The sequence below is a fragment of the Citrus clementina genome, unplaced genomic scaffold, assembly GCF_000493195.1.
Source record: "Citrus clementina cultivar Clemenules unplaced genomic scaffold, Citrus_clementina_v1.0 scaffold_4, whole genome shotgun sequence".
Classification (NCBI taxonomy): domain Eukaryota; kingdom Viridiplantae; phylum Streptophyta; class Magnoliopsida; order Sapindales; family Rutaceae; genus Citrus; species Citrus x clementina.
Genome location: NW_006262274.1, coordinates 15,486,843 through 15,498,657, shown reverse-complemented (window position 1 = coordinate 15,498,657; position 11,815 = coordinate 15,486,843). Strand labels below are relative to the sequence as shown.

The 11,815-nt window shown below is 34.6% G+C and overlaps 1 protein-coding gene across 1 annotated transcript; it reads left to right on the top strand.

Moving 5' to 3' along the window:
• The first annotated feature begins 224 nt into the window (after positions 1-224).
• LOC18045045 (putative methyltransferase NSUN6) lies at positions 225-7,952 on the top strand. Its single transcript, XM_006437072.2, has 14 exons — positions 225-393; positions 465-583; positions 752-846; positions 943-1,151; positions 2,127-2,274; positions 2,736-2,873; positions 3,227-3,289; positions 3,785-3,906; positions 4,804-5,041; positions 5,300-5,511; positions 6,096-6,196; positions 6,862-6,943; positions 7,154-7,215; positions 7,623-7,952. The coding sequence occupies exons 1-14, from the start codon at positions 307-309 to the stop codon at positions 7,735-7,737; spliced, it is 1,791 nt and encodes a 596-aa protein (XP_006437135.1). The 5' UTR covers positions 225-306; the 3' UTR covers positions 7,738-7,952.
• The last annotated feature ends 3,863 nt before the right edge of the window (positions 7,953-11,815 follow it).

Genomic DNA, 11,815 nt, shown 5'->3' with positions numbered 1-11,815 from the left:
TACTTGGCGACTCACACCCTAAGGTCGCTCAAGTGCCGCACGGGAATTTGCTGCGCAAAACTATCACCCCGTGACAATGAGGTGTTTTTCAATATTTACACTTGCAACTTGTTCCAGAGTGTTTCTATACCCACGTCGTTTTACTTCTTATTCCACCCCATCTTTTGCAAGATCCATTCTCGCTCTTTTAATCCAGTAAAGGGCTTAAACCGAGCCCAGCCCAGCCCAGCCCAGACCCAACGAAACCTCTCATCGCTAATGAGTCGTCCAACCAAAGCACGGAAAACTGAACCGGCCTCGCTTTGAATGAAGAAAGCGAGGGACTGCCTCTGCCTCTGCCTTCTCAAAACCTTTCGCAGAAGCTTTCTCACTCTCCAAAACCCTACGCCTAAGGTCCCTTCTCTTTCACTCTCCGTATTAAATTTAACGTAATTTTCTTATTTATTATTTATTATTTTGTACAGATGGATCTATCGGGGCGGTACAGTTACAGTCCGCTACTGCGCTGGAATCCTCAAGTGGAAGAATACTTCATCAGAGCTTACGGAGCTGATCACTTCTCTCGCATTTCTAAAGCCCTAACGTACGCTTTCTTTTTGTTTTCTCATTTCTACTTTTGAGTTTAGTTTTTGCTTGCGTAAGTATGAATGAACATTGCTTCTGAACTTATTGTTAAGACCTGCATTTTAGTTGATATCCTTGTTGATTAGACATTGTTATTGAATTAGTTTTAGTTTCATGTTATAATTAGGCGTCCATCGTGTTACTCTTGTATTCGTGTGAACACGCTCAAGACAACTACTGATGATGTTATTCAGAAACTACTGGCAATAATACAGAATTCTGGTAATGCTGTGAAGCTAAAAAGATTTTTTTTTTCTTTAAATTTTAGTGTGAATTAAGAATTTGGATAAATTGTAACAACAAAGTGGTGGGTGATAGGGAGAAGTGAAGCAGATGTGGCGAGTTCTGTGAAGGGAAGGTTACAGAATGGAACAATTTCTAAGTCTCAGATTCCTGGCTTAGAATATGTTGTATTTGTTGAAGGTTCAGGGCCGCATACGATAGATTACGGTTATGAACCTGACAAACCGCCAAAGGAGGTGATTGTAAGTAGGAAATGCGCTGAAGCAGTTCTTCGGGGAGCTCAGGTTCGCCGATTTTCAGCTTTTCATCTGCTGGCTCAGGATTTTTATGTTTTTCATTTTTGCTTGTTTTATCACTTCTTTTTATTCTTACGGGTTCTACCGCGCTTCTTCCACTTTCTGTAGGGATTTTTGCGAGTGTCTATGAATATTATTATTTCTATATATTCTTTACTCTTATTTCCTATCTTTCTTTGTTAGATTTCTTCTGCGAAAACTCCGTGCTTCTCTAATTTTGTAATTATTGGCTATTTCCTTCTGTGAGAATCATCAAAAATAATCTTTTTTTTGAAATATTTGTGTTGGCTGCTAGCCTGCAGACAGTTTCTGTGCATTGTCTAGTGGGAAATGAATAGATTTTAACGGTTGCATAAGAATGCACACGACTCATATATGCCTGCATACTCATTTGCATTGCCCCCCACCCTGTTGTGGTGTGTTTGGTGTTTGGGTTGTTTTTTTTTTTTTTGTTGGGGTTTATGGCTGGTGGGGGGGGGGGTGGGAGGGGGGTTGTGGTGAAGAGGGAGGGAATGGGGAGGAGGATAATAGATAAATTACAATCATCAGTGCGTCAAAAGCATCAATTCTTTACACTTATGAAAGCTGATGAAGTTGTGCAGATGGTGAAGAATTTTGTTAATTCCTCAACTTCTTTCCCTTTCGTTATTTCTTTTGTCGTTTTTTGATGCTAAGTTGAAATAGTCACTAGTAATTGGAACCAGGATTTCTGTTTAATCTGGATTCTTTATGCATTGCGGCTTTTGTGATGTTTTATGTTTTATTACTGATGTGTGCGAGCATGTGTTGTTTGTGAGGTCGGGGATTTGTTGGGTTTCATAGAAGTTTCACTGCAATAAGAAGTTAGTTTTAAAGGTCTATTGGTTCTTCTTTATGGGATTACCTCTTATTGTTCTGTAGACAATTGAAGTAATAATGACTATATATTCATTTTTCTCTTTTATTTCGTTAATCTTACTGTAGGTATACGTTCCGGGTGTGATGGCCTGTAGTTCCCATGTTGAGAAAGGAGATGTAGTTGCAGTGTCAGTTGCTGTTGAGCAACCCACACTTGATGGTGGATGGGGTCTTGGTATAACACGCGGGACAGTTTTACAGGGATCACAGACAGGCAAGAAGGATATTTATTCCTCAAAGTTGATTCAGTGTCTTTGAAAAAACTTTTCTGTTTCTATTCTTTGATCTTTAGTTATTGAACAAAACTTTTCATGAAACTTAATATGAAAGCCAGATGAGATTAGTTAACTTCTTTGTTTTATTGGTATACCATTTTGATTCCTTTCTTGTTACTTACGGCATTGGTACATTTTAAATGGCTTTGGTTTCTTACAGTAGTGTCTCCGCCGTATTAATGGGACCTTAGCCATGAGAATCATAAAGAGATAGAGCTTTGATGTTCGGTGCATGACTTAATGCAAAGTGTTAAGTTTGATTTACCATGAATTATCTTTCAACTACAGTGATAATTCTTTTAGATGTGTTTTATGTTTGATTGCTGCTTTCGTTTTCTTTTTTCATTGTAACTCTGTGAAAATCTTTTGAATACTGAGCGATGCTATTATAATGTTACAGATCCTTATTATTTTGAACGTAGTGGCCTGTATATTGGCCAAGGGACAGCAATGATGTCAAGGGCTGGGATCTTCCGTGCTTCAGAAGGAATTGCTTTGGACATGCATAATAGAATATTTCAACTGCCGTCATTTTATGGTATAGTTATGATCAGTGGTAGCTTTTACAACTAAAAATAGAATTATGTTTTCATTTATGTTGTTAGCAGCATAATGTCAAGCAAAGGCATCTTGCTTATGCATATTTTTAAAGTGAATATATAACTTTTTAAGTATTTTGTTTGTAATTTTTGGTCTTGGTAATTCTAGATGAATTTACGTAAAGACTTTAGGTTTGGAAGAATTTGAATTGCTTTTGCGCATAAGTGTGGGTTGTAACTATTTGCCTCTGAAAAATCTGCTTCTTTGATATGAAACATGTTTACGGTTTTTTACATGCTTTTTGATGTTTGAAGATCTCTTACTCTTTTTTTTCTTTTAACTGGTTCTCAGATGTGCTTGAGGGGGAAATATTTCTTCAAAACCTGCCAAGTATTGTAACTGCTCACGCCCTAGGTATGTGAGTTATAACAAGTGGGTTTTCCCCCCTAGAATCTTGAAATATCTAGTTTTCAGAATTTTGCTTCATTTATAATTTGATATGTGGTTCGGTTCAGTGTTGTCAATTCTGGTAAGTACTACCGATTGCATAATAATTAGCATATATGATTTGAAATGTGAGGTATTCAATGAAGACAACTATGATAAAGAAAGTTTTACTCTTCGTGTGGTTGTCGACTGAGGCAGTGCATTATGCAGGCTTTGGAAGCAGATGCTGATTTCTAACTCCAACTTATGCCATCTACCTTATTTGCCACTATCAAATTTGGCTTTGAAAAATCTATTTGGAATCATGTCCAACCTAATTTTTTTTGGTTGGATTGTGCAATGATTAAACATCTACACTCGAACTAGATGACATTATTCTGTGTCCCATGCACATTTGTTTTGCATATCTGGTAAAAGATTTATTTGACATCTTCATCATTTTCACTTTCTTGTTTGCCTTAGATCCTCAAAAAGGTGAACGGATATTAGACATGTGTGCAGCACCCGGAGGTAAAACAACTGCAATTGCTAGCCTCCTGAGGGATGAAGGCGAGGTTGTTGCAGTTGATCGATCTCATAATAAGGTAAATTTTACTACTCCTGAATGAGAATTTGATTCATTTTACATAATATGAACCATCTTGCTTATTCTGCTAGCATAAATCTATCGGCTATCAATAGATTAAAAGGAGACATGACTTGGTGTGTCTTACCTTATTGAGTTGTGATGATCTGTTGAGTCTTTTTGGGGCTGAATTATATATGCTTAAGCAACAATTATTTAGATGCCTCACTGTATACGAATTTGGCCACTTATTGATTCTGCAAAGCTAGATGCCCGCAATTTGGATTAAGATATCACTTCCATTACTGATAAGATCATGAAACTATCCTTTAGAGGCTTTACTGACAAGTGACAAGGTCTCAATCATAAAAAGTACTTTTTGAATATCTTTGACTCAGTATCCACGCTTCCCAACAAGACCAAGCAGATTTTCTGCAAATTGCTATACATGGTCATGGAATACTATTTTTTAATTAAGGTAGCACATGGCCTATTTCTTCCTTTTTGTTGTAGTCTTTCAACATCTATCATCTTGTTTTAGCAAACGATTAGCACTTTTCTGGATTGAATATAATGTCTAATCCAGGTGGTGAAGCCCTTTGACGTCAGTACAAGTCAAAACCTTTGTTGATAATGACTCAACTGACTTTGAATTATTGTCTAGGGAAAAGGACAGATACAGAAGTTGTTATTCTATAGTTTGGTCCATAAGAGTGTCTGCAATATGTGGGGCTTAGGTCATCAATGATTGGTTTCTAGACATGCTACCTCATCTACCCTACATTTTCTGTGTAAATTGTGTCATTCTTTGGTTCCTTTAACTCATTGTCCAGTCTAGAAAGTTGTATATGATGATTTAGTTCCCAGTTTATTTCATTCTAGTGAGATCAGGCATTCAATCTCTTTGTATTAACAGGTGATGGATATTCAGAAATTGGCTGCTGAAATGGGCTTGAAATGCATAACAACATATAAACTAGATGCACTCAAAGCTGTTCGTCGGAAAAATGAGTCCAATGATGAGCCCAACATGTGTAACAGCAAGGATAATAATTACATAACTTCTCAAACTTCTGATTCGATGAAATTACACAAGGAAGTGCCATCTATTGCTGCTGAAGGGTTGAATGGTGATAAAAGTTGCAAAGAAAAAGGTAGATGAATCCTTCTTATACTTTGATTCTATACGTTCCTCTTTTTTATTATTATTATTATTTTTTATGTTCCTTAAACAGAAGAAAGCACTAAATTATGCATGACGAGTTCTGCTTTGTTTTGTAAATGCCAAATGAAAGTGGGCTACTTTGTTTTGTCCTATCACATAAAGTATACTGAATATGCATATTGTGTGGGGAACAAAATGATCCTTGCTTTACGAACTACAATATCATCTCTAATTTTCAATATTTTAGTAAGCAATGAGAAAGGGGTTGAGAGAACTTACGTTAGCAAGGCTGACACTAGGAAGAACATGCGGAGAATGCGGAATGGCCCAGGAAGAAATCAATGCCTTGGTGGTAGGGCTGAGAATTCAAAAGGTTTTAGTCCTAACAGCTTTGATCGAGTCCTTCTTGATGCTCCCTGTTCTGCTCTTGGATTGAGACCTCGACTGTTTGCTGCAGAGGTAGGAAACCCCAATTGATACTTCTTTGACCTCTTGTTTTATATGAGTTCTACACCCTAATGAAATCCGTTTGCCTCCTGATTGATCTGCCTTGGAAGATAATTGCTTCTTGTTCTCTCTTTCTAGTGCTTATTTTTTTGGTATTTGATAATTTTGAGATATTATTATTGTGCTTACCATCAATCTTTGCATTTTACTATTACGTTGAGTTACGACTTCACCCAAAAGATTATGCTAACATGTAAGACGAGAATAACATTATTTTGCTTTGATTTGTTCCTCACTTGAAATGCACATGGATCGAACTAAAAAATTAACAACAAACACATATGCCGCTTAATTGTTTAATTAATATGTGGAGTATTTGAACATGAGAACATTTGGTCAACCAGTTCCAATACCATTATGAGCAACCACTCAGCTCAAAAGTTGGAGCTATATCCATAGTAGTATTCAAAGTTGACACATTGCATTATGTGCATGATAATTGTTAGTTTGATAACTTTCTTCTTTTTTTTTTTTTTTTAATTGCATAAAATTTATTTTTATGGGAAGGAAATTGATACAATTGTCTTCTTTTCCAGGAAACAATACAGTCTTTAAGAAACCACGGGAAGTATCAGAGGAGAATGTTTGACCAGGCTGTTCAATTAGTTCGCCCTGGTGGAATTATTGTCTATTCAACGTTGGTACCCATGCACTCTCTTATTTATCATATAGGCATGTAGCATGTATAGATACAATTGCATTTATGCTTGTATGGCTCTCTGTAAATTTTGCTTCAGTCTGATAAAGAGTTGCTTGCATTATTAGTTTGATTATATGATATTTTATCACGTGAACACAACTTCTAGTTTCTGCTATGTATCTTCTGCTTCTCTCCTTTGTTCATATATCAATTGTCGAATGGATAAATATGAATTGCTGTCTCTCAAACCAATTACTTGAGTTCATGCTGAAATTATATGTATATTATAGGTCATGTTGAAATTACACCAGGGTACATCTGTGCAGAGGAGTAGATGCCAAGTTAATAAGATGCATCACGCACCTATATTTGTGATTTTACAATTCAGAGTTTAATAGTATAATATGGAAATATAAAAGATAAATAATAGGTCTGGATATATGCTTGTTCAAGTGTCCTCTGCAAATATAAGCATGTTGTTACCGAGTACTACCATTATTATCTTTTTTTTTTTTCAATTTCATAAAATTGAATTGCCATATTTATCAAGATTGTGTCTTTGGATATGTATGTTTATCTTGGAGGACAATTTTCTACTGTGATTTTGTTGTCATATCTGACATTAAACTGAAATGTTAATTTCACTGTTCTTCTCTTGCTAGATGTACAATTAACCCTGGAGAGAATGAAGCATTGGTACGGTATGCTTTAGACAGATACAAGTTCCTCTCGTTAGCACCACAGGTACATTTTTTATTTTCTAATAAGAGTGCTATATTCTCAACATCCTATGTTGTGCAGTGCGCCTAAGGGCTTATGGAATGTGCGATGTTGAAGATGAAGGAAATGAGAATATATTTTGAATTTCTTGTTCAACATTGGTCTTTTTAAAATTTTTTTAATTGGTTCACATTTGTTTTTGATCATGTTGTTGAGTTCACTCCTATATTTCAGCATCCAAGAATTGGAGGACCTGGTCTTGTTGGTCGCTATGAATTTCCTGATGGATATGTTGAGTAAGTGCTTCTTTCAAGTCTCATGCCATTTTTCATGCCCTTAACCGTAGTTATTACATTTTCTGTTTGGTAGATGTTTGAATTTCTGAACATTGATAATGTCAATTAATTTTGATGCTGCACGACTTAATTTCTATTCATTTAAAATTTGTTTAGCACATATTTTTTCATTCTGTTACCTTTCTTAAGAAAGTACCTTGGAGTACATTAAAGCAATAGATGTTTTTATGATAAAATACAAGATGGAGTTGTAAGTTTTGGTATATCTGTGGGAGCATGCTGATGGCAATTGGCGATCAAGAATGAACAGTTAACTAATAATGCCTTGAACTGAATCATATTCTGCTATTTAAGCTGTGTTCCTTACATATGTATGATCACTTTGTTGCAATTACTCAACTCTACAGGGAGTGGTTAAAACCTGGGGAGGAAGAATTAGTTCAAAGGTTTGATCCCTCGTCTCCACTCGATACAATCGGATTTTTCATAGCCAAGTTTACCGTTGGCCCCAAAGATGCTTGACTCTGGCCACTGTAGTAATTGGTTGAAGCAGTGTCAGCAAAATATTCTCAAAGTAGATGTCATTTTTTACCATTATTTTTGTAATGTATGAAGAAATATAGTAACGTAGAAATATACTTTTACATTGTACAATATTTTATTTAGACCCCAAAAAAAAAAAAAAAAGTGATAGTGAGACTTTGGAATCATGAAGAAGATGACCAAAACAGTTTAGTCTACTATCGTATCATTTTTTGCATAAAAATTTCTTGCGCAATTTGCTTCCACCTTCCACTTAATGCGAAGTCTAATTACTCTCAGTGCTCATTAGGTGGAATTACAATGATAATGATAAAAACGGGCTTGAAAGCTTGGAAAAAGAGCCTGGGCCCGGCCTGGCCGAGCAAAGACCCGGGCTGGGCTGGGCTGGACTTGGGCTTACCTGAGAACATTCTAGTCGGGCTAACCTTAAATATAGGCCCAAACTTTTTGTCTTTTTGTTTTAACAAAATCACAATGGCACAATGTAAATTTTGTTAATTAAAAATGAAAAAGAAGTTTACCTAATTAGTGAATAGGATGGTAATGGGCGTCGCTCTATTATTAAATCCACGTCTATACAAAATTTAAATTATCAAATCTCAATCTACACCTACTGTAGGTTTTAGTTTTTTAAGAAAATTCATTCACTGTGGGTTTTGACAAATACTAAATCCATAATGATACTATGAATTTTTTACGGGTTCTCACATTTTAAATCACAAATATTCAATATATAAATTTATATTAATAAATTAAAGTTCCACATAACATATTCAATTCTAAATTTAATCAATGTAAATAGAAAATTAAAATTTCAACATCAATCTAACACAAATTCTCAATTTTAAGTATAAAATATATAAATTCATAAAAAATAAAAACAAATGCCATGAAAAATTCATGGGTGTGCGGTTGCAACTCACAGGTGAAAGAGAAATGGGTGTATGGCTGCTGCTCATGGGTGAAAAAGAAATAATTTGGAAGGTTAGGTTTTGCGCCTACTAGCACTGCTCACTGATGAAAAAGAAATAGTTTAGATTTCCTTTAGATTAGGTTATGAGTTGCAACTTGCACACATAACATGTGACATGTTTGCACTTTACATTTATTTAATTTATATATATTTTTAGATTTAATTATTTTTTTCAATTAAAATTACATTAAAAATATTTGGAAAAAAACTACAGGTTTGGAGGATATTCATGCGGGTATTTATCGGATATTTAATTAATACTGAACCTACCAGCAACATAGTGTGGATTTCAATTTCTAATACAAAATCCGCCCGCAACCTATAAAATTACCCACAGTGACAGATTTGGGCAAGTTTGCAGGTATCATTGCCATCCCTAAGTGAACATAATGAGCCTTCCTTAATCAAACAACAAAGATACTCAAACAATACACGCAAATATAAAGAAAAAGCTAAGCATGAATGCAAATTGAACAAGAAAGAGCTGTGAGTAGTTTTCCACCAATGTAGATCATTAATCCGAAAAGTCAAAGTTGGAGCCAATGCATTTGCCTGGCCATTACCTACACATAAGTGTGGGTCTAATACATATATAATATAATATCATAACACATCATAATATTCTCACCTAATATATAAATTAGTTTTAAGAGTATTTAATATTGATTAAATCCAGACTTAAATGACATGTGTCATAAATCTCATACCAAGTTTAGAAAATAATTGAGCCACGAGAGGATGCAGATTCTAATAATAATTATCTTCAAGAATATTGCTTCTCCCTGGAAATAATATGGACCATCTTCTTCAAGCAATTAGCATCGTATGGGACTTGGAGCAGTCCTTGTTGATGATAGCCAAACTCTTTAGCAGAGAGCTCCAATAGAGAAACTATATATGGATGATCAATTAGCTTGGTTGGTATCAGAACTCTCTCCATCACCATCTCCTCTTGCCCTACCAGCACCGGCACATACCCTTTCCGAGCTCGGTCACCATCTTCTTTATTTAACTTGTGTCCTCTTAATCTCACATAGATTCCGGAAACTTGGAAACCTTTCTTGTTTTTCATGTACCACATTTCCTTTCAGGAATCTCTCCCCAAATATATATATTATATACATGTCCCGGTTAATTTCCACAGGTAGCTTATGAAGTCTTTTATAGCAGCAAGTTCAAGGTGTGAATGACGATTATAATTTGATTAATTACAACTAATTATAAAATAATTTGGAGGATGTGCTTAATTTATACCTACCTTCAACTAAAATGAGTTCGTTGAAGTCGTCAAGTCAACAACTCTTATTTGACTTAAAACATGCAATTCTTATATACGTTAACTCTGAGATATTAAGGAAAAAAAATTAACTTTAAATAAAATTAAATTGGTGCCGAGGATTTTTTTATTATTTTTTTAATTTCCTATTTGAAGGAGCGGAATTTGGTGCTTAGGATATGGTGTGATGACATTTCAAAGATTTTTAATCCATTAATTTATACTCAAGGCATGGCCAATCCCTTCATTGAAGGCGAATGAGATTGTTGATTTCATCAGTGTGGTTTCCTTGTCCATGTTTCATGCTGCATGCTCTTGTATTTACATATTCAGTTGTATAAATGAGTAATAATGTATGTGCGATAGGGTAGCACATAAGCAAGATTGTCAAATTGTCACAAATTACTGTCACGATCGTCATCTAAGCATGGCTTCTTTCATGCCTTTAATTTGGATTAAAATACACATGCCTACGTACGCAAAATTTTTATTTCTTATTCTCATATTTGGCAGAACCCGTCACTTTCATTCTCATTCTACAAATTTTGAAAGTAAATGCATTCAATAGGAGGAAGTAAATGCATCTTATGGCATGTTGGTTTTCAAGAAATGAAAAGGAGACGAGATGAAAAGAGAAAAGAAGAAAGGTATCTGTGTGGAACAAAACAATGAAATTAAAATTGACATTTTTTTCGCTCGTTTTCTCTTTCTTCTTTTATTTCCATTCTTTTATAGAATTGATCTCAAAAAATTCAATTGGATCATAGGATAAGTTTTCTTCTATTCATGAAATTATTATGCGAGTCCAGGATAAGTAATTGCAAAGCTCTTTCATGCACCATGGGACATAGTAAATGTTCTGTCAAATAGCCCAATCCCAAATTTGTTATCCGTCAGCCAAACGAGCCAGTACATGCCAATAGAATTTTAATGACAATACTCATGATGCCAAAAATACTAGAAAGGACTCATATTTAACAGCCTTTAAAAAAAGAAAATTGAACATGGCTATGATTAAAAACACATTGATATTTGAATTCAAACTAAATAAAATCCGAAAAAATATAGAAAGTCTTATGTTAAACCATTAATATGTCTATAAATTAATTACAGAGTATCACAAATGAAGCAACAATATATAATGACAATCATGAGTATTGTGTGTGTGTGTCTGTACATATATAGTCGCCAACAGACACACCTTACACAATACTCACAATCAGAACTTAATTACACATTGTTACAAACTTGCATTGGCCTCTTAATTTCAAACAAGAAAAAAGAAAATGAAAACTTCCTCAATCTTTGCTGTTCTTCTGTTCGTTCTCTTATTTCTTTCTACAGGTGAACGACTTTTAAATCTTCATTTGTTTTAAATTAATTCAACTATTCATTCTAGTTGTTGCATAGAATAACAATATTACATTATTAAATATTCAACAGTGCACTACCATATATAAATAACTAATTGTTCTTAGGAGTTATCTGGCTAAGTTATTTTTAAACAACTTTATTTATCTGGCCACTGTAATGTCAAATTCTCGAGAGGAATGAGGCTAAAAAATCAATTAACACCCACGCCTACTTTTTTTTTTCTCTATGTTTCATAATCTAACAAGTTGGTGCATGGGATGGCATATACAATTGATAGGTCCCAGTCAGATGCTTGCTAACAATGATTAAAAGATGATAACGTTGTTCTGCTTTTGGTGAGAACGACTAGAGATAATTTAGTTTGATAATTGCTGACTATCTTTATTCACAACGGGAAACTTATTTATAGTAGCTAATATCACAAGTCTTTGGTT

Coding starts and splice junctions, on each gene's coding strand:
- LOC18045045 (XM_006437072.2), top strand. CDS start 307: ATGAAGAAAGCGAGGGACTGCCTCTGCCTCTGCCTTCTCAAAACCTTT. Junction 584..751: donor CGCATTTCTAAAGCCCTAAC/GTACGCTTTCTT, acceptor TGTTATAATTAG/GCGTCCATCGTGTTACTCTT. Junction 6,944..7,153: donor TCCTCTCGTTAGCACCACAG/GTACATTTTTTA, acceptor CCTATATTTCAG/CATCCAAGAATTGGAGGACC.